Source organism: Malurus melanocephalus, unplaced genomic scaffold (assembly GCF_030028575.1).
Source record: "Malurus melanocephalus ecotype Western Australia unplaced genomic scaffold, MMel_1.1 scaffold_205, whole genome shotgun sequence".
Classification (NCBI taxonomy): domain Eukaryota; kingdom Metazoa; phylum Chordata; class Aves; order Passeriformes; family Maluridae; genus Malurus; species Malurus melanocephalus.
The window spans coordinates 417,516-442,926 of NW_026623437.1; the positions used below are offsets into that span (position 1 = coordinate 417,516).

The 25,411-nt window shown below is 46.5% G+C and overlaps 1 protein-coding gene across 1 annotated transcript; it reads left to right on the forward strand.

Annotated features, from left to right (window-relative positions):
- Positions 1-578: 578 nt before the first annotated feature.
- MYOT (myotilin) lies at positions 579-20,982 on the forward strand. Its single transcript, XM_057373701.1, has 14 exons — positions 579-641; positions 1,187-1,328; positions 1,967-1,990; positions 2,581-2,700; positions 3,212-3,437; positions 9,780-10,382; positions 12,647-12,797; positions 14,640-14,741; positions 16,700-16,749; positions 17,325-17,457; positions 18,569-18,776; positions 19,252-19,417; positions 19,900-20,033; positions 20,394-20,982. The coding sequence occupies exons 1-14, from the start codon at positions 579-581 to the stop codon at positions 20,564-20,566; spliced, it is 2,295 nt and encodes a 764-aa protein (XP_057229684.1). The 3' UTR covers positions 20,567-20,982.
- Positions 20,983-25,411: the final 4,429 nt, after the last annotated feature.

Here is a 25,411-nt window from a genome sequence, read left to right on the forward strand (position 1 = left end):
GACCCTCAAAGAACAGGTTGCACATGTTTAAATTATTATTTACAGCGTTCTAGAAATCTTTTGCAAGGATCAGCTCARGCTCACCCTCAGCAAGTGACTGAGAGGCAAGGGTCACCGTGAATATCAAGGTCTGGACCCAAAGCTCTGGACAAGGGATTTCTGATTGGGAAAATTTCCAGTCAGAATTGCCAAGAATTGATGGAGCAGGTGACAGGGCTGGAAATGCTCCAGGGGCTGCCACAGTCACAGTCACAGTCACTTCAAAGATTCACTTCAGAACAGAGAGTTGGTTTAGAGAACATCCGTGGCCAAGAGCTGGGGAACACCTAGGGACAGACTCAGCTCAGGTTGGGAGGGAAAGAGCTGAAAACTTGGGTTATTTCAAAGAAAATATTATTAATAAAGGCCAGTGTCACAGCAAAACAAACCMAAGCACTTCAGCTGCACATTTATATTCAAGACACATGGAGCAAGAAGAACAGATAAAGCACCCTGAATCTTCTAAGTGCCAGAAACACAGCCAGGTTCCTGCATATGAAAAATTCAAGCTATAAAAATCTCTTTTCTTTGCCATGTAGATGCAGAGTCCCTCGCTGAGCCTGGCTGGGTCTGCCTATGGAACCACACCCGTGTTTACAAAGGTAAAGAGCACAAGTTGTCTGCACAACACAGCCTGTCCTGCATCTACCAGCACTAGATTTGGCATTTTMTTGCTCCATCAGAAGGTATTTCTAGGCTGGAACACTGGTTCATTTACAATTCAAAAAAGTCAGCACACTTTGTTAGTGATGCCATCAAACCAACATTTTAATTGGTAAACAATCCAGACAGACAGAAGCACTTTGAGGAATTAATCTCATTTATTCCCTGCAAAGGAGGCTGAAGTGGAAACCTCACACAGTGCYCCCCTTGCTATGTTGCATCCAGTGGGATAGATGTTTTTCCTGCATTTCTATCTTCATTTAAATGCACAAGCAAGGCTTTAATGAACACTGGTCTTCAGGTGAAATAACTCCCACTCACAACCCACTGCAAATGCATTTACAATTGAGTCAACTATTGTAAGTCAAATAAAAATCCAGGCATTAGACCATCTTCCTCACTGATGGTTGTATCACTCCCTAATAAATGCTGCAAGGGGGAAATATTTTGATTAGACATTTAACACAATTTTTYTCTGCTCCAGGGTCTACAAAACATAAGAGCTACCAAGGGTCAGTTGGTGGTGTTTGAGTGTCGCATCCACTCCACCCCCACCCTGCAGGTGCACTGGTACAGGGAATATGATCAGATCGTGGATTCTGCTGATTTCAGAATACTGAGGAAAAGTAGGTGCTGCTGTGTCTGTTTGATGGTTTATAAATAAAACTGATGTTTTACTGGGACAGGGGTAAGACCAGAGTGAGATCTTCTGTAAAATCAGGAGATTGTTCATAAAGGCAGAGTTAGTTTTACMATATCAGATGACCCAAAGTCCCAGACTTCTGCCCAGAGTCTGCACTTCCTCTGGCAATGCCTGAGGGGGTCAGGCACAACGGGGCAGATTCCACTGTCATTTATTAGTTAGTTATTAATGACAGCCCTACTGAGGCATTCTCACCATACACTGGGACTACTGAAGAACCCAGGGGGGGAAAAAATACCTAATTTTAAATGATTTCTGAATTTCTGATACTCCCTGGCATGAGGTCAGAGCTGCAGAGGGCCAAACCAACAGCAGCCACCTGCAAAGTCAGCTCAGTTCTTTGGGTATCACCCCATGGGGAGGTGTTTGCACCACCAGGTTCCCCAGCCAAACCTGAGCTTTCCCATCCAGATTCCTCATGATGGACAGAAAGGGAGATACTTCCCTTGTAACCAGGGTGACAGCTCAGGTGGGAGAGGGAGGGAGGGTTAAAGGGTTGGTTTTTTTTTTTTTTTTCCTTTCTGACATTATAATAATTTCAATTCTTTCTCTCTTGAGCAGAGGCTTGTTCATCCGCAGTTCCTGGTAAGTACACTGTGCATTTTTTGTTAAACTCACCACACTCAGTATTTCCCACACGCCAGTATTTCCCACCTCATCCAAGATAAGATGACAATATCCAAAAAGTAGCCAGAAGACAACATTCAGTCAGGCCAAAAGCTTTCAAGTTTTTAGTTTTGACGCAAGAACCCGAAATACCCTGATCTTTGCACAGCTCTATGCACAACAATCCTTTTACATTCAGTCAATTAAGAGTACCCTATGCTAAGAGAAAACATATTCACCATTCTAGCCTATAATCTTTTAAACTTGTGCAAGAAAAGACAGAATTTAGCAAAAAAAAAACCAAAAAATAAAAAAAAAACAGCCAAACACAAACCAACCAACCAAACAAAAAAAAAAAAAAACTACAAAAAATGTGCCTTTTTTCATTAATATCACAGGAAGAGTCTTCCTTCAGCTTGCTCCTTCTAAACCCCTTGACTTTCCATGAGTTTTTTGTCCTTTATTAATGCCAGTCCCCATCACTAAGTAACAATCCCGTAAAGAGCAATTCCTGCAGGTTAACATTTGTCTCTTGAGGTACAACASCATGCCTGCATCTGTTATTTCAGAGGAAGTCTGCACCCTGGTTATTACAGAAGCTTTCCCAGAAGACTCTGGAATATTTAAATGTGTTGCTGAGAATGAATTTGGATCTGCAGCATCCAGTGCACATCTCTCTGTTTCCCCAGGTAAGCACATGGATTTCAGTATTGAGCAAATAAGCACAAAAGAATTTGCTGCTACTGCTCAAAATCAGGCAGAATCAGAGATACTTGCCAAGCAGAAGCTAGACCTAAACAATTTTTTAGGCTMAAGGGAAGAGAAATGCCCCAAAAATGCAGCTTGCTTGGGTGCCTCTCAAAGCTGGGAGCAAGCTGTTCTGTGTTTCTGCTTTTGGTCCCTGCTCTTCCTGGGTCAAGGAGGACAAGGTGGGGCTGATGTTCCCTCTGACAGAGGATTCTCATCCCAGCACATGGCTGTGTCTGTGCCTTGTTCAGGGCACCACTGACCTGTCTGGTGTGTGCTGGAAGCCAGAACAGCACCTGGCAGGCACCCAGAAAATGAGAAATCAGGTCTGCCTCATGCAGCTCTGCAGATTTCAGGCAGGATGAGCTTCATGCCCCTGCTCAGACATCCCAGTTTGACATCCCCTGTTACTGCCACCACTGCTTCTTGATGTGGGGACAATTCCACTTGCAGGAGCCAAAGAGCTGGAAAGCTTTGGAGGGGCTGCCCACAGGCCAGCTGTGCAGGTCACCATGARGAAACCCAGCTTCCCTAGGAACAGCCAGACAGCAGCCAAGGACCGTGGGGCAGCTGCTGKGCCATCCTACAGCCCAGAGAGCTTTGGTCAGATGAGCTCCAAGAGCCAAACCGAGGAATTCCACGGAGCTTATGAAAACTCACCCGGGGCTTCACCTCTGAGGTAAGACCAAGAGAAAATCACATCCCTGGGGTCAGGTTTTTACAACATTTAGGGGATGAACTGTCCAGTGATCCCAATGCATACTCCAATGCCATTAACCCAGCAGGGAACAGGCACACTCCATAGCTGAGCTGTTTATCTGTGTGACAATGGCAATGTGCAGCCCCAGCCTGGCAGGGGCACAGCACAGGCTCCGTTTGACCGAGGGTGTCACCACCCAAGGGCTCAGGTAAGGGCCTGATGTCATTTGTAGGATTGCCTATCTCTGAGCAACTTAAAAGCATCACCCCAAATAATTATCCTCTGGAAGATCTTTGKTTCCACAGCAGAGCAGGAGGCAAAGATCAGAGTTCTTGTGAAACCAAAAGGTTTCTGCTGCCAGCACCTTCCTGGTGGCCTTGGCCAAGTGGCGTCACCTCATGTTTCTGTTTCCTATTTTCAAAGACAGCACTAAAACCCGAGATCCTGTGAGCATGGTACAGACAGGACACACAAAGTGCTCTGTGGAGGAAAAGCACAGAACCAGGGACTCACTGGGTAGAATGAAAACTGTCCCATGCCATGGTAGGGACACTCCCCACCCAGGAGATGGAGATTCTCCCCAGTAATAGAGTATTCCATTTTATAACAAGACCTGATCCAATCTCCATCCCAAATGCAGCTCTCAAGTCACTGTGCACCTATTGCAGCATCAGTTATCCTGTTTGATTGCTCCAGACAAACAAAACAGCTCAGAACGCACGGACTGACAGGGTCAGCCCCATTTCTGGAGCGTTTCTCAGGGGTTCATGGGCAATGACCTCGAACAGGGACAGTTCAGCCATCCCAGCCCTGCAGAGGAGTTCCCTCAGTGCTGTTTGTGCAGGGAGAGCTCCGTGGGAGGCAGGGATGTGCCTCCCCTCCCAGCCGAGCCTGGAGCTGCTGGGATCCTGTTACAGGCTGTAATCGACGGGCCCTGACACACAGCATTCCCCGGGTTAGAGATTATTTTTGGATGTACTCAGCCATTTTAACTAAAACAGTTATTTTAACAATTCTGCACATCCTCCTCCGAATTTTACCACGGGAGAGATAATATTTCAATGTAGATGACTCCATGCACAAGACTTTTTTTTTTTTTTTTTTTCCTAAATCACTGAGTAAAAATGGTTTTTCTTAGGCCATTAAGAGGAAGCTCTCAGTCTGGCTTCAAGCCCTTCCATGAAATCCAGGCTTGCTCCAGGGAAATCAGCTAGGCTCCTAAGCAGACACTAATGCATAAAGTGATTTACCATACCACCAAAATCMGCTATGYAATAGCTTTYAAAAATAWAGGTTACAYATGTGTGTATATATAAATATACATGAACAAAAAACATAAACTAATATAAGAATTTGGGCACATCTCAAGATACAGAGAGAAACTATTAAAATTTCTAGAYGTACTCATCTATGAGCATTTAAATACCTTTAAAACCCACAGACTTACTGCCAGGTGCTTTGAAACATCATCATGAATGTGACTCAGCATTGTAAATGTTGCTGTTACCACAAACTCAGCAATCATGGCTAATGGCTGTAAAATAACAGACTYGTTAGTCAGATTGAGCATATAATTCCCTCACGTAGTGTATGTGGTTCCAACTGCATTCCCAACAAAGGCAGCGATGACAGAACAAAGCCATTACTGGGAATGGCTATAAAATGAATGAAATCCTTGTACTCGCAATTCTCCCAATTATTGCCTAGCAACAGGCACTCCACAATAGCTAGAAAATGCAATTCAAGAAGACTGCCACCACCAGCTCCTCCTTTCTAGCCCTTTCTACCTGCAGCTTAAAGTGTCCTCAACAGGCCTGAAGAAGCACAACAAAACCAGTTTTGATTATTAACTTCATTAAAGGAACTCAACCCAAGCAAAAGAAGATGCTTCAGGCACTAACCATATTGCCAGGTCTTTCAGGTAGCTTTTAAATGTAAGAGAAAGATCCTTAACCCTTTTCCCTAGACCTTTTTTGCTATATGACTCAAGCAGGGAGGAGAACCCCATCACACACAGCAGGGCACCATTCTTAGAAAGTCAGCAGGACAGAAAAGCTGGTTTCTCACACCTCGCAGGGCTGCTGGCAGCACKATTGAGTTACTTGGCACAGGAGATGAGATTTATTCCCCTGCCTTCATCAGCTCAGCTTCCAGTTCTTTCACCATTTTTCCTGCCTTCTGGATGTCACGTTCTGCAGTCCCTTCTCTTTCATACAAGTCATCCCGGTTGTGTCCAGTGTTTTAAGTGTGTGAAGCTGTCCTTAAATCAATGCCTTGCAGCCAACTTCAGCTCTAAATTGGTGAGAAGCCAAGGCAGCCTGAGCACAGAGCCTGACCTTTACCATGCCCGCAGCCTCCTGCAGGGCAATCATCATGCACAGGTACCTGGGTTTTTTTTGGTTTTTTTTGTTTTGTTTTTTTTGTTTTTTGGTTTGTTTTTTTTTTGTTTTTTGGTTTTTGGTTTTTTTTGGGTACTCCCCTCTCTCTGTGCAAACTACTGCTTTTTATTTATTTTATTTCATTTTTTTTTTTTACTTAAAAAAGAAAACAACCTCTCCAACAACTAGGGACGCATTCCCTGGCTTAATCACATTCCACGACGACGAATTTAAATAAATTAGCACTCAATTAACGCCCGCGGTGTAGTTTTAGCTCACAAACGATGGGCCGATGTTTAAATACAAACACTAAARGTGGATTAACCCCTTGAAGATCGCTGTGCACAGGATAGAGAGGGGAGAGGAGGCGGCTGAGGTTCTTTCGGGCTTAGGGTGTTTTAAAACAACAGGCAAGTGTTGCCAAAGGTTAATTACGAGATTTAAAACACTATACTGTTAATATAACACGCAATTAGGCATTGAAGCTGGTGATTTAAGGGATACAAATCTCCCAACCTGCCAGCAGGATCTGCTGCTGTTCTGGTGGAAGCATCACAGCTGCACTTTTTCATCCATATAAATAGCTGCAACAGTAAAACCAAACAGATATGAATATTTACCGTATTTTTATCATATCCTTTCCACAAGGCTAGTTTAATTACTCAGTTGATGACTGCTCAGACACATCCATGAGCAGTGCCGAGCTCCGGACAGGAGCGGGGTGTTGGTGGCCCCGGGGCTGGGGGAGGTGGCCCCGGGCACGGAGGGAGGGCTCTCTCCCGTATGAGTTTGGGGGCACTTACACCACGTTTAAACCACTTTTAAGGCTTTAGACCACGTGCACAGCCTTAAAAGCAGTACCAGAGTGTTCTCACTACAGAGGCAATTAACTACAAACAATTAGCAAATTAATTAAACAAGGGATATAGGACCACAGAACGGTTTGGGCTGGAAAGAACCTTAAAGATKACWTTYTTTTTCTGCCAYGGGCAGGAGCACCTTTCACTAGACCAGGTTACTCAGGCCCCYATCCAACMTGGTCTTGAKSAYTTYCAGGGATGGGRCAGCCGCAGCTTCTCTGGACAAGGATTTCCTTGGGATAACAAAATAGGATTTAGGGACGTTGGAACATATTGCAGCGGTCCTTCCTCGCCGCTCCTGAGGGTGCTGTGGCCCTGCTTTCCTGCTCAAAAGCTGGCGACATCTTCAATTCTCCCCCTTCTCCCGCTGAGCCCCGGCCGCTTCCCCTCGGGACAGAACGGGGACAGCGGGGACAGGGGAGTGGCACCGCCACCCCAGCGCTGCGGGGACCGGGCAGAGTGGGATACAGCAGGGATGGAGTGGGGACAGAGCTGGGACAGAACTGGGATGGAGCCGGGACAGAGCCGGGATACAGCAGGGACAGAGCACGGATAGAGCTGGGATAGAGTCGGGATAAAGCTGGGACAGAGCTGGGATGGAGCCAGCACAGAGCAGGGATAGAGCCGGGATAGAGCCAGAACAGAGCAGAGATAGAGCCGGGATAGAGCCAGAACAGAGCAGAGATAGAGCCGGGATAGAGCCAGAACAGAGCAGAGATAGAGCCGGGACGGAGCCGGGATGGAGCACGGATAGAGCAGGGACAGAGCCGGGATAGAGCCGGGATAGAGCAGGGATAGAGCAAGGATAGAGCAGGGATAGAGCAAGGATAGAACAGGGATAGAGCCGGGATATAGCAGGAACAGGGCAGGGATAGAGCAAGGATAGAACAGGGATAGAGCCGGGATAGAGCACGGATAGAGCAAGGATAGAGCACGGATAGAACAGGGATATAGCCGGGATATAGCACGGACAGAGCAGGGATAGAGCAAGGATAGAACACGGATAGAACAGGGATATAGCTGGGACAGAGCAGGAACAGCCGGGTCGGGCCGGCCCGCGGCAGCAGCCCCAAGGCAGCGGCTGTTCCGGGCGCTTCCAGCGCTGCCCCCGGCGGCTCCGCTGCCCACGGGCACCTGCCCAAGAGCCGGCTCCGGCCCTGAAGGAGTGTCCGGGCTGCGGAGACTCTTATTGTGACAGCGGCGGGGGCCGGGGACACGCAGGGCCCGCGGTGTCACCGCTGGCAGCACATTAAAGCCTCCGGTCCCGTCCCGCCGCGCACAGGGCGGCTATGACAGCCCGGGCCGGTGAGTGACCGTCCCTGCCCAAAATACCGGCCACAGCCCCGGTGACAACTGCTAGGCGCTAGGTAAGGTGCTTGTTTGGGGTTTGTTCCGCGTCACTTTTTGTTTGGAAGCTGTTTAGGGAGGTGACATGAGGGACTGCAGCGCGYTGGGARTGCTGAGGTGAAAGCGCACCTTTGRGGTGCGGCGGTGTCGAAGGCAACGTGGGCTGCAAAAGGAAAAAAAAATGTTTTTAAACAAGAAAGATGTCCTTGTTACTGTTTACTGCTTTCATCTTGTAAGGTCAAAAGTCTCTTTGGATTTTTTTTTTTTTTTTCCCTCCCAAATGAAGGTGGAATGATTTGAGGAGAACATGGCTTGTGGCTCTCTGTGAGAAGTGAGGCTGCGTATCGGGGTTTGGTTAAATGCAGCGTTCTGGAAAACAGAGCAAACGCTGCTTTCTGTGCACAGCCGGTAGCTGCAGAGAATGTACAAACCTGTGCACAGGTAGGGATATAAAAATGGCATAAAGACAAGAATCAACGAGTTTTCTGCACCGGTGAATGAGAACATAGTGTGGACATGCTCCAAAAATTTGAGCCAGCTTCAAATTCCAAGAGTATGACAAGGGGGAAGTTGGGGAATTTTTTACTCYAAGGCCTTTGTTTATGTCCATCTAATTCATAACTAATACTGATGATTTCCTTTAGGAAATGAAAGCCTTTAATCTTTAAAATAAGAGTGATGTCTCCAGTTATCTCCCCCCATGGTAATTTATGACCTCGTGGAGCCCTTCTCCAGGCTCTCCAACGAGAGGAATACAATATACTGGGTATATATAGCAGCAAAACAGCTGATCTCGCTGGGGCAAGATTACAATTTTTTCCAGCACATGCAACTGTGTGGATTTATGTTCTGGGGTTTTTTTTATTATTATTTTTTATTAGAGGTGTTATGTTTATTTTGGGGAGTTATTTATTTATCCTGGAGCTGAAGTCGTTTGTCCATTTTAGCAAACTTGCTCAGTGAAACTTTCCTGGGTTTCGAGTTGATGGAAAGCCCAGGTTTAGATATCAAGCACCTGCAAAATAAATGCAGGACTCTCAGCAGCTCAGCTTTCCCTACCCTATCTTTCACCTAATGTCGTTCTGGCAATTAGCAGCCTTAATAGCAGATCTCAGGAAATCACCTCAAACAGAGAAGCACAGTCCTTGGCATTCTAATCTCAAATCTCAGTTGGATATAAAATGCTCTGAATTCAAAACCCATTGGAGAAGAAATCAGGAGACTTGGTTTCAAAGTTTAGTTTTAGATTTAAAAGAAAGTGAAACTCGTTTCATACTTCCCTGTGGTATGAGGACTTTCTTGGCACAAACAGCTGCTTCTGGGGAATATTTTGACAGAGCACAAAAGAGCAGGATCCAGGGATCTTTAGCTAAGATGACAGGTGGGAAATTACCTCGTTTAGCAATAGTATCTGTGGTTTTCTGTGGACTTAGGCAGGTGGTAAAGCAATCACTGTTTCCTTTAGAATTTTCTGGGCTCTGGCATATGAGACAGCCAGGGTGAGCACTGCACCTGAGCCAGACAGACTGCGTGGCTTGTTATTGTAACCCAAAACRTTCACAGAGCTCTGGAAGGGGTCTAACAAATCCTAAATAACTTTATTTTAAGTTCAAGCTTTAATTTAGTTGAACTTTAACTTCATGCTCCTCAGATTGCTAATGACTSCTCACAACGCAGTATTTTTGTGATTCAGCTTGTGACATATGATTTATTTTATCTGTATTGTCTTCCTTAAGGGAAAATCCACACCAAGAAAGCCTCTATTCTGCAAGGCAAGGGTTCCATTCTGTCCAGGAGCCCAGCCAAGAAAACTTTTGTGGCCTACCAYCTAGCTTTTACCAGCCACCTATCCAAAGCCAGTTATCACCAAMAAAAACCCGGGACAGCCGTGAAACCTCTCCTATGAGTGTCCCCAACCTCCCATCCGTTTCCTCCATGTGCCAACCAACCATGTTTAACTACGAACGTCCAAAACACTTTATCCAGTCTAAGAATGCATGCCAAGGGCAGCAGCAGCCTGCAGGACCTGCAGCCTCTACAGAGCCGGGCAGAGAAATCAAACAGTCCTCCATCCTCATCCAGCCTCGTAACCCCAGCGGGCAGAAATTCTCCTCCTCRTCATCGCTGAGCTCATCCATCACGCTCTCCTCGCCTTCCTGCAGTGCCCCCAAGGAATCCACATATCCCATCACACCTGCATCTGCACAGTCTCCTGCTAGCTCATCCTCGGGGCAGAGGCTGCTGCCCATGTCTAACCAATCCCCCGCCGCATTCCTGTGCTCCGTGCTCCCCTCGCAGCCCGGCTATAACAGCCCAGCTCCTGCTCCCGTGGAGGCTCAGTAAGTACCGACCTGCTAACCTGGCCCTGCTTGCCCTGCCAGTCCTGAGCACTGACCATCCCAAACCCGGCCAGTCCTGAGCACTGACCATCCAGACCCGGCCAGTCCTGAGCACTGACCCCCCAAACCCGGCCAGTCCTGAGCACTGACCACCCAAACCCGGCCAGTCCTGAGCACTGACCCCCCAAACCCGGCCAAACACCCAAACCCGGCCACCTGGCACTGACCACCCAAACCCGACCAACCACCCAAACCCGGCCACCTGGCACTGACCATCCCAAACCCGGCCAGTCCTGAGCACTGACCCCCCAAACCCGGCCAGTCCTGAGCACTGACCCCCCAAACCCGGCCAGTCCTGAGCACTGACCACCCAAACCCAGCCAGTCCTGAGCACTGACCCCCCAAACCCGGCCAAACACCCAAACCCGGCCAGTCCTGAGCACTGACCCCCCAAACCCGGCCAGTCCTGAGCACTGACCCCCCAAACCCGGCCAGTCCTGAGCACTGACCACCCAAACCCGGCCAAACACCCAAACCCGGCCAGTCCTGAGCACTGACCACCCAAACCCGGCCAAACACCCAAACCCGGCCAGTCCTGAGCACTGACCCCCCAAACCCGGCCAGTCCTGAGCACTGACCAACCAAACCCAGCACAGCCTGGCCAAACCCCCATGACTTGTGGTGCTCAGGGCAGGGCTCTGCACCCTTCAGGAGGTGGTCAGGAGGCTCGGCCTTGAGTGGGAGAGAGGGGCATCCAGCAGGGAATAAACTGCACAGTGGGCAGGTCACAGGATGCTGGGGATGGGGAGGTTCTGGAGTTGGTTGGAATTGTTCACCTTGATTTGAAAGAAACATCTTAATTGACGTTAATCAGAACAGAAATCAGGCATCCATCTCAAATTGATTTCTTTCAAAAAACATGACTTATAAATTGGGAGATGAGGGGGAWGGCAGCAGTATTCCCCACATATAAACAACTTAGAGATTCCTCSTAAGTCTCAGCAATATTTTCAGATTCCACACCATGATGTGGATCAAAACTCACCTACAATACCCTTCTCATAAATCATACGTGTGAATGGAAAGGCAGCCCCTTGAAAATGTTACCCCTTTAGACCAAAGACTAAATTCTTTCCTGAATATGTATTATATCATTTTGCCTTTGGGCTGCAATCCAAATATCTCCCAAGGTCAGTGAGATCTCAGAGGGAGCTGGGCTTTGCCTTCTCACCAACTTGTATTGCTGCCAACATCAGCTGGAGTCCTGGGGGAAGTCAGGGCGGAATATGCACAAACTGAGATATTGGAAAGTCGATAGGGGCAGGGGGTCCTGCTGGCTTGGATATAAATCCAGGTTTAAGTGTCAGTTTGCATTCAGGAAATCAGAATATTTCTGTCCGTTTCACAGCACTGAGGGCAGGGGAAAGGTAAGATGGAGCRGGGTAACTGGGGAGTGTTTCCTCGAGTCCTGCAGGAGTTTGGGGGCTTTGGACACACCTGGGGTTTGTGTTTGTAGCCTGGGGTTGTTTGTTTCCATAGCAAAGGGCTTGGGTGCCTCACYGTGCTTTCCCTGTGAGTTACTCTAAAATGCAGCACCCGGTGAGTTGGGGAATGATTTTCCCCATCGTTCTACTAATGAGCAAATGGGGATATGAGATGTGTTCATCTGCTGGGCAAAGTAATGAAGTTTTTAAGTTATAATGTGCATGAAGTTGTTAAGTCCAAGCAGTGCTGGGAATATTCCAGAATTTATAACCCTTYTACTCAGTCAGCAGAATAAAGGACAGGAGAAAGAGGATTTGGAACAGAAATCGTTTCTGACACAAGTGCAGCCCACGAGGCCCCGCTGCAGGTCACAAACCGGGTCATGTCCTGTCAGCACAGAGKGCTGTGACCTCCAGCAGATCTTTGCAACCCCTGGATGGGTGCTCCTCTTTTCCAGCATCCTTCACAATCAAATGCACTGTCCAGGATCTGATTGTGTCCCTTGGCTGTGGGTTACAGGGCTGTGAGGGGCTGCTGCAGGATGCAGGGATGCTGAATGAGTGTTGTGGGAGAACACTCAGTGCCCTGGCTGGACCACGATGCTTYTTCCCCTTTAGGTTTTAATAGCTTGGCCTGTTCATCTCCCAGATGCTTTGTAGGTTCATGTGAACCACTGTTTAGCAGGCAGGTTCACATTTTCGGGTGCATTCTGTGAAGCTGCAGCAAATAATGCAGCAGGCCTACGGGAATAACTTTGTTTTCTCTTCCTGCACGAGCAGTTACTCACAGCCCATGTACAACAAACAAGCCAGCATCAACTCTATGCAGAAAGCCTCAGACCAAGAAATCCGAGGAACAAAAGAAGCCCTCATTCAGGATTTGGAAAAGAAACTGCGCTGCAAAGACAGTCTGCTCCAGAACGGCAACCAGGTAAGGATTGAAGAACAGCCATCAGGGCAGGAGGGATGGAGGGACTGCTCTTGCTACCACAGGACTGGAGCCTCCAAACTGAGCTAAAGCAGGAGAAAATGCAGCAGCAGCACTGCCCAAACACCTTTATTCAGACCTTCAACAGATCACATGAAAGTGGGATCAGAATATTCATTCCGTGTAAAACAAAAAGGAAAATGTTTAGMGCTGTGGCACAAATTTGAGCTCTCTGCTGGGGATCCTGCTGAACATCACATGCACGGACAATTAGAAATCCAAGGAGAATGCCTCTTTTTTCTAGACATGACCTCAACCTGGTTTTCAACATTGGCAGCAATAAACTTCTCAAGATCATTAGAACTTGAGGAAATATTGGAATATTTGAAAGTTCATTCTAGGGACCACCACCAAATGGGGTAATTTTTGTTTCCTTTTACATGAACAACAATAAATGAAAGAAATTACATGAGCTTTTATCATAAAGTCTGTCTTCTATAAGAAGGCCTCTTAGTCACAGTACTTATTTATTTAATCTGCAGAGAAATGCAATGGAATCCCCTTTTCCAAGAAATCCAGATCTGGGAGAAAAGTTTTGTTACCAGTAGGGAAGCCCATTGCAGCAGGCTAGAGCAGGCAGRTTTCTAATGAGGGAACCCTTCTGCTGCCTGGAGGCAGACTGAGAAAAGCCCYGTTTTTAAAGTTTCTATCTTATTTCCCCTGAAGTAGAAAGGAGTGATTTCATTATCTTCAGTGAGAACCGTTTTGTGTCATATATGAAATTTTAAATACTGAATGGGCAAACAAATAGGTCAAATCTGACTTAATATGCCCCTAGCAGGAATGTCCTATGTGCTGTAAGAAAGCTTGTCATAGCAAGTCAGCTTTTCTTCCCATAGGAAGCCAGGCTAAAAATAAGGCTTATGCAATCAGCACCGTGTCCTCCTCCCCTTGTCCTCCAGCAGCGCCTGAGCCAACTGGCCAATCTCAGCCACACTTGATACACACGTAAGGACCTCAGGGATATTCAGCTCTCACAGCTTTTGCTGAAGGTCTCGTGCTCTCTTCTAAAGAAAAGTCCCACAGGGCTCCCAAAGCTTTACCCTGGCAGCAGTGGACACGTGTATGTCTGCACACAGTGGAAATTCAGTCAGAGCTTGTCCTCGTGTGAAAAAATCCAAACCCGATTTAGACTTTGTGGGCAGTGAAGTGTCAGGTGTTCTGGTGCTCASAGCACTAACATACCTTTCTAAAGTAACCCAGCTGACAGAGTTTGAATTTAACTCTGCTCATTTTTGTCCCTGTGAGCCACATCCACGTTGTAGGAACTTAGTGGGTCATGCCTGAAACGTGTCCCTGCCTCCTCTCCAGGCAGCTGCCAGCATTTCACCCTGGCATAAACCTCCCCAGTGCTTTCAGGGGTAGTGGTGCTCCCCTCTGGTGTGGCTGCTCTTGTTTTTTTGGGAGCATCCATCAGCTGAAAGACTCGGCAAGTTTTCCCAGCCCTAACAGAAAGGTACCCTGGGACTTACTCTGGCTTCTGAGGATGGTGSCATCAGCCACCCATAAATAATCCCAGCAGAGAAAGAGGAGGAGTGGAAGGCCACAGATGGCATTAGGGAGGCTTTGATGAACAGGCAGTTTAATCTTTGATGCATTTCAGTGCTGTATATATTGAGGCTGACTTCAGTTGGCATCACAGACTGCAAACCCTCTGGGCCAGGCGTGGGGCTCCTGCTTCCATCGACAGCACCCTCCATTTGTGGCACATTCATGTGCTCTTAACAAGCTGATCTCAAACAGTAAATGGACTTGGACTAGAATTCCTCTCCACTGTGCTTGCAGAGACTGACTTATGAGGAAAGGATGGCTCGCAGGCTGCTCGGACCAGTGAACGCTGCCTCTGTGCTGGACACGCAGGGGGAGGACAGCGTGCAGAGCGCACAGGTAACTGGGACTGTGTCTACAGCAAGGATTTCCTGCTGATTGTGACCTGATTGGGGCACAGATGGGTTTGTTTGGTRCCAGTGAGGTGAGGGGACGGCTCTCCATGGCAGAGCTCTGCGTGGCAGGGGGATGGGGTTTGGGGTTTTTGCAGGGTGATGGCAGAGGGGGAGGATTGAAGCCCCGTTCCTTTRCTGGGCCTGATCTGTAGGAATGACCTGTCCAGGGAGGAATTAGAGCAGCTGCTGCCCAGCACAGCACTGCCTGTGACAGGCAGGGAGCAGCACCACGAGGGATCCAGGTACCCACTCCAACAGCCTGAGCGCAGGTTTGGCCAGGACAACGGGATTTACACCTGTCACTGCTCGGGATGAGTGACATTGGCCTCAAGAGGGCATGGCCTTGGGCTGGGATCAGCTGGGTTTTAGCCCTTCCAGGGAGCTGCAACCATTAAGAGAATGCAAAGCAGTTATTTCAGCAGCCCACATGCTGATAGACAGGAATCTATTACTACTGGCATTTTCCAAAGYGTTTTAGTTGGAGACTTGTCTCATTTGCTGGTTATGCAGGCCAGTTAGAAGCTCTCTTTGGCAGTTCTGTGCTCAAACTTAGTGGAAATGTCCGTGGCATGGCCCTGGGTACCTGTGAAGGAAAGGAAACCCTCTCTGCATGCAGAAGAGAGCCAGGAGCAAACCTGCCAAAGGGCCCTCAGCAAAATTCCTCCATGGAGCAGACACTCAACATCACAGAAAGGGAGGAATACACAGTTTGAGCTATTTCTCCCCAACAATCACCTGGAAAAAGCAGGAAAGAGCAGGAAAATTATGAATGTCAGAGAGCAAGGGAAGGCTCATCTTTAACAAGGAAATATTCAGTCAAAACAGGATGACTGGCAACTTTTCAGCATGTGTGAAATGCTGCTTTTAAAAAAGAACATTGGAAGCAGATATTGGCTGATGTTTGGGACATCTTACTCCTATTGTTCAGTCTYATTTTTAAATRTTGCAGTCACTGATTCATTCAGCCYCCTRATTCCTCAGGAATTCAAYTCAATCCATGTAACAGGTCACAATCACCAGCAATATCACTGCAGCATCATTTCACAGGACGAGTAATAACGGCACAGAACTGGTGGAAATGATCAGATACAGACAATTGCCTTTGGGYTCAACCCTGAGCTCAGTCCAGCCAAACCCTCATTCATGTAATATTTCCCCCGAACTTAAAACCTCCTCCATTCTTGAAGCTTAAACCCAGGCTTAAATGTTCCACAGGTCTGGGCTGCAGAGCACAGAACCAAACACTGGAGTGGCTCAGCACAAACACTCCAGAAATTTCCGTGCAGCATTTGCTCTCTCTGACTCCATTGCTAAAACCAGTCCCTGGCACCAAACTCCATCGCATTTTCCAAACATCCCAGCTCCTCACAGGAATCAATCCTGGGTACTTTAGCAGATTTAGTCATGTGATTGCAGGGTTGTCAGCGAGCTTAGTTGGTGCTGTGATCTCGAAAGAAAAGTATTTTCCAGCTCAGCATGTGTCCATGGTGTCGGTGCCATATTTAAGTGGGCACAATAMACGGCTCCTGCCAGCGATCCCACTGCTATTCCTGCTGTAGGGAAGGACACTCTGTACTCAGCTCTCAGTTTGGATATTGCCAGGAGCCCTGCTCCTCTCTGACAAAGGTTATGGGCTGGTAGAAAGTTTTGTGTACCAGACAAAGCTGCTGCACCCATCACCTGAGCAGCAGCGAGAAGTTCTGCACGGTAAAGCAGAATTTGGTGAACACAGAGTGTGTCAGGTCCTCATGCAAGCCCCTCTACCTTCCATCCCAATGACTTCTGAGGTAGATTCAGTTTGTTTTTGAGCAGCAGTCAGGATATGAACCTAAAATGGCTTCTCATTCAKTCTGCAGATAAATCCTCCTAAGTGAACTCACCTCTCTTCTTTCTCTCCCTAAGCACCAGAATGCAGAAAACGTCAGGCTGCAGGTTCCTACAACACAYGTAAGGTAAACCATAAACTTGTGCTGTGATATTTTTTAAGATATTATTTCAACCGTTTCTGGACAATGTTGGTTTAATCTCACTACTTATCACTTCTGCTTAAGTAGTAATTACTAAATTCACTTTCCCTTTCCGCTAAAATGCTGCCATTTGTGGATGAGTGGTGATGTCTAAGATCTTAATCCAGTGAATTCTAAGCATAACACTAGAGGTTTAAAAATTCCATGCACAAAGAAAATATTCTTTGTATTCTTGAAGTTTAATTTCTAGTCAAAGCAGTATAAATATTGAAATGAATATAAATGAAGAAAGYGAAATACAGACCTCATTTCTCTTATCAATTTTTTGGGGTATTAGGCCATAAATGGAGGTTATGCTTCTGTGTTGAATTGAACAACTTGAGCAAGAGAAGTTGATCAAAAAATTATGACCTACAGCTGAAAAACCAACCARAACTGCAGTGTTTGATTCCTAAGCATGTTGAGGGACTCCAGCTGCCATCAGAGCTCCAATGGCACTTGTGCTATGGCAGCTTTTACACTTTYACACTCTTAATTAACTGTTCCTGTCCCCTTTTCAGGAGCAGACCATCCTCAAGAGGCGACGATCGTGGACATGACTCAATCCAGGAGAAGTTTTTTCAGCCACGCTTCACACAAGTGCCTGAAGATGTAGTGATTGAGGAGGGGCGGTTCTGCAGGCTCGACTTCAAAGTAATGCCAACCTCTCCCTTCCAATTCCATTGCCAACCTCTCCCTTCCAATTCCATTGCCAACCTCTCCCTTCCAATTCCATTACCAACCTCTCCCTCCCAATTCCATTACCAACCTCTCCCTCCCAATTCCATTCCCTCCTGGGGTGTGGGACATGGAGAGAGGTCTCTGCAGTGCCTTTGCACTTTAATTTGCCAGAGCACTAAAGGCAGATGGTGCAGAGTCTCCCCAGGCTATGGAAACCAAGAAAYAGGAGATGGCTGAATGTTTCAGCATTTTCCCTTGGAAAATGTAAATGRAATTAGCTGCATAAGAATGTGGTTAAAGCTAAATAGTGGTAAATATCAGCCACCACAGGATGTCTCTAGACCTCCCTGGGAAAAGGGAATATTAATGCCCTGCTGAAAAAAAAAAAAGGCATTTTGGCAGAGAACTTTACAGGGAGTCCATTACTTCAGGGAACACACATCCAGCAAAGTCTGTTTAGGACTCACCTGCCTTTAAGGAGACTTCCCTGAGGTTGCCCTTGCTGGAGCAGGCAAGCAAGGAAATACCCTAAATACAAACAAAACTCAAGAATGGTCTGAAACTGCAGCCCTGGGGAAAGGAAGGACCCTGCTCCTCCTGACAGGTTTGGGTTTTCCTCATGACTGCCAACCTCTTTACTTCAGTAAACTGGCCACACTTGCACATGACCTTTAGCCATGTGCCTGAATTCCTGAATGCCGTGGGCAGCCTGGAGAACATTTCATTCTGCAGCTGATCCACAGCCAGGATCAGTCATGGTGTCAGCACTGCTGCAGTGATGGCTGTGGGARCGAAAGGCTGAACCCACAAGGAGCATCTTTGGCCTGATCAAAGCCCCCTCACAAGAAGGGAGCAGCAGGGGGTTGTAGGAACAGCATCTCCTGTCTTAGAGATAAAGCTCATCTTTTCCCAGTGCTCCACGAGCCTTTCTGTGTGCATTAATTTTGGAAACCAAGCAGCAGTACATGATTTTGCAGTAGAACCATGGTTTGATCAGTGATCAGCATCAAACTCCCTGCAGCACTGGAGGGATTTTATTACCTTAAARGTGTTTAACTCATCCCTGCTCTCCTCTCCCTCCCAGGTCAGTGGGCTCCCGACCCCAGACGTGATGTGGTACCAGAATGGAAGGATGGTTCATCAGGATCAGTTCCATAAAATGATAGTGTCAGAAAAGGGGTTCCACTCGTTTATTTTTGAAGCAGTCAAATCAGCTGATGCAGGGACATACGAATGTGTGGCTGTCAACCGTGCAGGAGAAGCGTCTTTCACAGTAAAAGTGGAAGTCATTGGTAAGAATGAGAGCACTGATAATTCCCTGGGCACACGAGGAAAGTCTCAGCAATTGAATGCTTTCCTCTCTGGGTTGGGACATTAAACAAATAAGAAGCAGAAGTAGCACTCCAGGTATTCAGGCTCAAACAATAAAAAACAACTTACCTCCTCCAAGAGTGTGTTAATATTTACATTTAGAATGCCATATTTCTTCAAAGCACTTCTAGCTGGCAATTTAGATATRGTGTGATGTCCAGAATCTATTTTAATTAATGTTATTAATCTCYCAGGATTGATAACACACGTTAATTGACTCTCCTTCTAAAGTGGACTACACCCTTACTACACCATGGGAATTGCCTGCAGGCTAAGGAGATGCAGTGAGGAACACGTGTCCTCCCRAATTTGGCATCCTGAAATCTTAAAAAAAAAGCATGACGTGAGCATTCCACACTTCCAGTAACTCCTCCTTATCTCTCCTCTTTAATTTAGCAAAAGAACATCACATGCCTCCAACTTTCATCTTCAAGCCACAAAGCAAAAAGGTTTTTGAAGGAGACACAGCCAGGCTGGAATGCCAGATCTCTGCCATCCCAACCCCTCGGATTTACTGGAAAAGAAACAACGAAATGGTACAATATAATACAGACCGAATAAGGTATCCTACTGATGAGTTGGCCATTGGTGTGTTMGAAAACAGCAACCAGTGTTTGTTAAATCAGATTTAGGTGGGCTGGTTTCTAAAGGCAGCAGGATGGAAAGCTGGGTCTGTCCCAGGGTCTGACACAGGGCACAGGTCCCTGGCTTGCCAGGCACGGTGCTGAGCTTTGATTTGAGGGCACAGAGGGAGAGCTGTGCCCAGCTGAGCTCTGAATGCCAGCAGCAGCACAGGGGCTATAGAGAGGCACAGCTTTAGGGCTGAAATGTGCAGTTTGTGGGGCTACAGAAGGGTCTTAGTGCCATCTGTGAATGCCATGATGTGAATCTCTGGTGCCTCTAACACAAACTCAGTGTTTGTGTCTGAACAGTTTGCAGTGCCTGGGAATCGTTCTGGGGCTTTCTCAGTTCCTCAGCATGTAAACTGACTGATTTCTCTGTCCCCCTCAAAGCACTCAGACATAAAACACCTTCATTTTTCAGTTTGCTYCATGACAACACTGGGAGGATTTGCCTGCTGATCCACAATGCAAACAAGAAGGATGCTGGCTGGTACACCGTGTCTGCGGTCAACGGGGCCGGGGTGGCCACGTGCCACGCCAGGCTCGAGGTTGCAAGTAAGTACCAGGTCCTGGAGCTACAGAAAGTGCACTTTCTGTATTCAGAACTGGCCCTCAAGATTACCCTCGTGAAGTTCAGACTGCTGGGAGGATTTATTTCTGTCCTGGGAAAAGCTCTTTTGTTCAGTGCAGGACACTGTGGGGTGTCCTTTGCACAGTTTAAAGAGTACAATTTCATTGACATCAAGGAGGAGAGAGGACATAAATCTCTGGAGTCTGAGATATGGGTTTGTCTGCTAATATCTTCCCAAGGATTTGGTGGTTTATACTGAGGGTAAAAAGCAATGGGGTTGCTCTACCTTGGCTCTTTCTGCAYTCTGGGAAGGCACTGAAAGGGGATTTTTCTCTCTCTTCCAGCACATACAAATAAGCCACTTCCAGCCCCAAAGCAGTTACGGGTTCGACCGACCTTTAGCAAGTACCTGGCACTTAATGGAAGAGGACTGGATGTGAAACAAGCTTTCTCACCAGAAGGGGAGTTTCAGCGTTTGGCTGAGCAGTCTGGACTGTATGAAAGTGATGAACTTTAACTGGAAATGAAGAGGAAAACCTCACACCTATAAGAGACAGTTGCAACATAGATGCAGTTAACTGGTGATTGCTTTAATTAGCAAAATACCTATTTACAAATTTTTACTCTGACTCTTGCACATTCAGCTGTTCCCGTTTTACCATGTTAGATTTTATTTATATGGTTTGGTGACTATAACTGTTAACTGAGTATTGCATTTTAACTAGAAAGCCTAAGGAAGCAGTTAATTAGTTTTTACAGGCGTGGATGGGCTTAGTTCCACCCGTGCTTGGTTACATGCAAAGGTAGCTTGGTTTGTACTGCTTCTCTAACATCACTTGTGATGATATCAGAAGTCTGTACTGTCTGAATACTAAAACCAAATAGACTAGAGTGTTTTTATGAGAATAAATTAGAGGCAAATAAAAATTTTAAATAACCAACATCAGCTGTGRCTCCTCCTTGATGTGTTAAAAGCAGTTTTTGAATGTCTGGCCTCAGCTGCAGCCTGGGAAAGATGGATTCTTCCCCTCCCAAGCTTTCCACTGGTCCCCTCCCCTGTCTGCTCCCACTGTCATTTCTCATCTGACATCTATAAGATATTTAGCATAAACTGRATGCCGACACCCTATTAACAGTAAACCATGCCAGTGAGGCAGCATCAATATTTCTTCTCCTTGCACACTTGACCCAAAAGCTGCCCTCTATAATATGAATCATTAGGGCTATCATGTTTTCCCTCYTTTAATCAAGGAGTGATTACAGCTCATCTTGCTGTTGACTCTCAACAAGCTGTTGATTTGAATCACCCAAGAGGTTTTGKTGTTGCTGTTTTGTCCAAAACAGCATTAAATACCATGAAATAGGATTTTGCCTAACTCCAACAAATCAAAACTGGAGACTTTTCAAATGTACTTACTGTAAGACAATTTGTGGGGTTTGATCTACCCTGAACTCCTCACAGAGGTGCACAGTCAGCAAACTTCTCAAGCATCCTCCAGAACAGAAAAAAAATGAGGCCTCAGCTTCACCCTGCACTGCTGCACCATAAAATAACCCCCAAATCTGAACTGCATTACACTGACTATTAAATTCCAAAAAGAATCCTGCAGCTCTATCCCCACAGTTCTCCTCTGGGCTGCCCAAATGATGAAACACACTGAAGATGGAGCTGATCAGATGCCAGCCAGTGCCCAGTTTGCCCACAGGCTCCACTGAAGGTTGGAAAATGTGCATTGTTTCCCTGACAGATGTCTCTACACACAGGTGACAGAATAACCGAGCTGCCTCCTGCTCTTTCCCAGCAATCTCTGTGTCAGCTGAACCTCACCCAGTGCTCACTCCTTTCTCCACACATCACCCACCCAAAAGTGTCCCTTTGGTGGAAACAGCTCTCAGTTCCCAGCAGGACAACTCAGTGACAGCTGGAAATGGCAGAGCAAGGTTAGAAGCTGCTGTCACCCTCTGATTTCAGCCTGGGAGCATCCCCTCCTTGCCCCTTCTCTCTGGTGACGTTCAGGGTGGTGGGACAGGTCTGACTTCAGTCTAAGCAATGAKYCTGAGSCAGTAATCCTGCCTGAGCACAGAAACATTTCTGACAATGCCACAATTCTGCAGCCTGTAACAGCCATGAGTGCAATTAGCTGAGCTTTTCTCTTGTTTACATTGAGATAAACCATGGATTTGTTTTTGTGCCAACATTAAAGATGAGTATTTGGCATGGGAAATCCACAGCAGAGAGACAGGAAGAACTGGAAAGAGTGAGCCCAGCTGAGCAGAAGCACATGTTGGTGTTCCTGTCTCCTSTATCATCTCTGGAGAAATCAGTTATAGGAGGCCTGAATACAAATCACATGTTTATAAATTGGAATCAGCCTAAACACTGTGGAAAAGCTCTGCTTCACACACTTCATTTAGCACTGGTTTAACACAATGACAGACCACGTGAACATGCCTCAGTAACAATGAACTRTATAAACCAGAGATATTGCATTTAAGGTAATCAAATAAGGTTTAAAGCAATAAACTGCATGGCCCCCGTTGGGTGAATTCCAGTTTCATAAGCAATTGCTATTTTGTGAAGGTACTGAGCAACTAAATAAAGGAACTGGGAATATCTTCAGGCTGTCTGTGTTGCTTCATGAAAAAAAAAAAAATGACAGCCTCTCTTAAGTGGTCAGTTTTGAATGCAGAAGAACAAAAGAACTTACAAGGATTGTATAAAATAAAAGCTCAGGCTTACTTCAGTCTGGGYTCCATAAGCTGAGCTGCTTTGTTTTCCCATTTCTGAGAKATGGAAATACAYCTCAGCCTCCTCCTWGTCCCCAYGGAACTGGCACAGCAGTGGAGRGTRTATCTTCACCTCAATCAAAGCAGAAGAGTGTGGAGAAGTTGGTGCTTCTCAGGCAGAAGAGCTGGCTCTCCAGAGGAACCAGAGCTGCATTAATCACACCTGTATTTGTATTTCATAGACATAAATGTTTATGTATTTCTCAAGATATAATGCTAATGTGAAGCTCTTCTGGGTAATCGGGTGAGCTCTTACCATCCCCGTGTGTGAAATGCAATTTACTGAGGAATGATGCTTCCACAAAGACACAAGGAARGGTCATCCCAGGCACACACAGTCACTTTTCCTCAGGCAGCAGCTGGCAAGGCAGTAATTCATTAAAAATGCAGAAATCCAGTTAATTCGGGGGGCAGAGACCCAGATCTGTCCTTTCCATTTTTTGGCACTAGTTGGTGTCTGGTTGCTGCTGGCTGTTGGAATASATTTCTTGGGCTTCTGCAAGGTCAGAGATTGGATAATAAATCCTTGCTATTAGCAATATTAGAAAATTAAGGCCTGAGAGAATTCAAAGGGATTGTAATTAACTCCAACCTCCAATTTTTCCCCTGCCACCGAGGATGCTCTCTGCTCCTCACACACCTCCTACGTGAAGCCCATCACATCAGTCSTGTATCAGGATTCATTCCTTTGTCCTTGCCAAGTCAAGAGCCAAGTGCTGTCTCTTTGTCATCACACCCATAACCCAGGAAGCCACAAAGACAATAAAACAGAGAGAGAAACATTCAGASGTGCCTGGAGCTGGCTGCATTTGCTGCTGTGGGGGTGAATTACCCCTCAACTTTCACCTCTGTGCCCAGGCCAGCCCTGGATAAACGAGCCAGAACATCCCCAGCCTTGCCTGCTTAGACCCAGCCTAACCTGTCCTGYCCCAAAGAGGCTGCCCAGCCCAGCAGGCTCCAGCTCACAGACCCTTTGCTGGTCCTGCTGTGGCTCTGTGTGCTCCCTCCCCATTTTCCACCCTGTTTGTTTTGTCCTTAATCCGGGCAGAGCTGGAGCCCAGCAGAGCTGGCACTGGGGTGTGTGGCAGGGCACACAGCACACGCCACAACTGCCACAGCTCAGTTCCAAAAGGTTTGGCCAGTAAAGCCTCTTGTGACAAAACATCTAAAAAATCTCATGTTCGTCAGATCTAACCAAGGGCTTTTTGAAGTCAACCCAGTCTTTCCTGTGCAGAATGACAGCCTGAAGAGAGGGCAGGCAGCTGGACTGGAGTTTTCTGCTTTTGTTCAKGATCCATCCTTGCCCTTGCCTCCAACATCAGGACTGTAAAACTGTCCCTGCTAAAGGAAGAGCTGCTGGCTGCTGCCCATGTCTATCCAGATTTCTATTTCCTTGCATCCTGATAAGCCCTTCACAACAACACRTTGTAAACACGCTGTCAACATCTTTTTTTCCTCGGATAAAAGTATTGGCTCATATTCTCTTTCTTTGTCCTCATAGGGTTTCTAAGCACAGCATAAATGTTCACTTGTACCTTTTTGTGGGTGAATGGCAAAGGTGGAGCTAAAAGGGAGAATTGTGGTTATGATTCCAGAGGAGTTTAAGATTACCTCCCCCTCGTGAACATAGGTCACRCAAATTCCAAGCTCGTCTAAAAAAACTTTTGCACGTGGGCAGCTGTCTCCATTGGAGCAGCTGGGAAATCACCACAGGCAAAGAGCCTCCCTAAGCTCAGCCTTTTCCTAGACCCAATATTAACCAGATATAACCTGGACAGACAACCTGGCTATAAAAGAGGACAGCAGTCATAGCTCTGTAGCCAAAAGCTGTGAAAAAGGAGCTTCTTTTTAACAGCAGAGGAAGGCAAAATGTGTCTGAACCTGACCCAGGACTGCCTTCATGATAGGACAKGTAATTTAACAGCATTTTTATTTGCAAATATATCTGCTGATCTCTGGACAGAGAGTGCAAATTTCTCCAAAATTAGAGGCTACCTTTATTCCTAACCAGATGCTCTGGGGCCAAACCAATGGAGACAGTGCTAAGGAAAAGCTAGGCTTTATTCTTTCCTGTATTAGAAACTGCTAGCTGCATTTTGGAAGTTGAAGAATACAAAAGCTGCCCCCACTGTGACCTACAAAAGCCATTTCTCCACAGGATATTATTTTTAACATCACAGGAATAGCAAAAGCTAGACGTATAAATAAAGAAAAATCTAATTATGCCCATRAAGTAAAATAAAGCTTGTTCAGGCCAGGTCACACACTGCAACAGCAGAGTTGGCAGCAGGGCAAGATCAGTGAGTTTTAGCAATTGTATAAAGTTGTGAGCTGGACATTTTCCCAAATGTTAAACAGAAACAGATGTATGGAAAACAAGTTTCACAGCAATCCATTGGGTCACAGGCTGCATCTACAGCAAGAAGAAATATTACTGCAACTTCCCTTTGCTTTACTGAAAGGTTTCCAGCAGTCTTTGTTCCTGCTCCATAGCTGGATTAAGTCTTTTCAAGTGTACTTCTCCAACATCTTTTTTTTTTTTTTTTTTTTTTTTTTTTTTTTTTTTTTTTTTTTT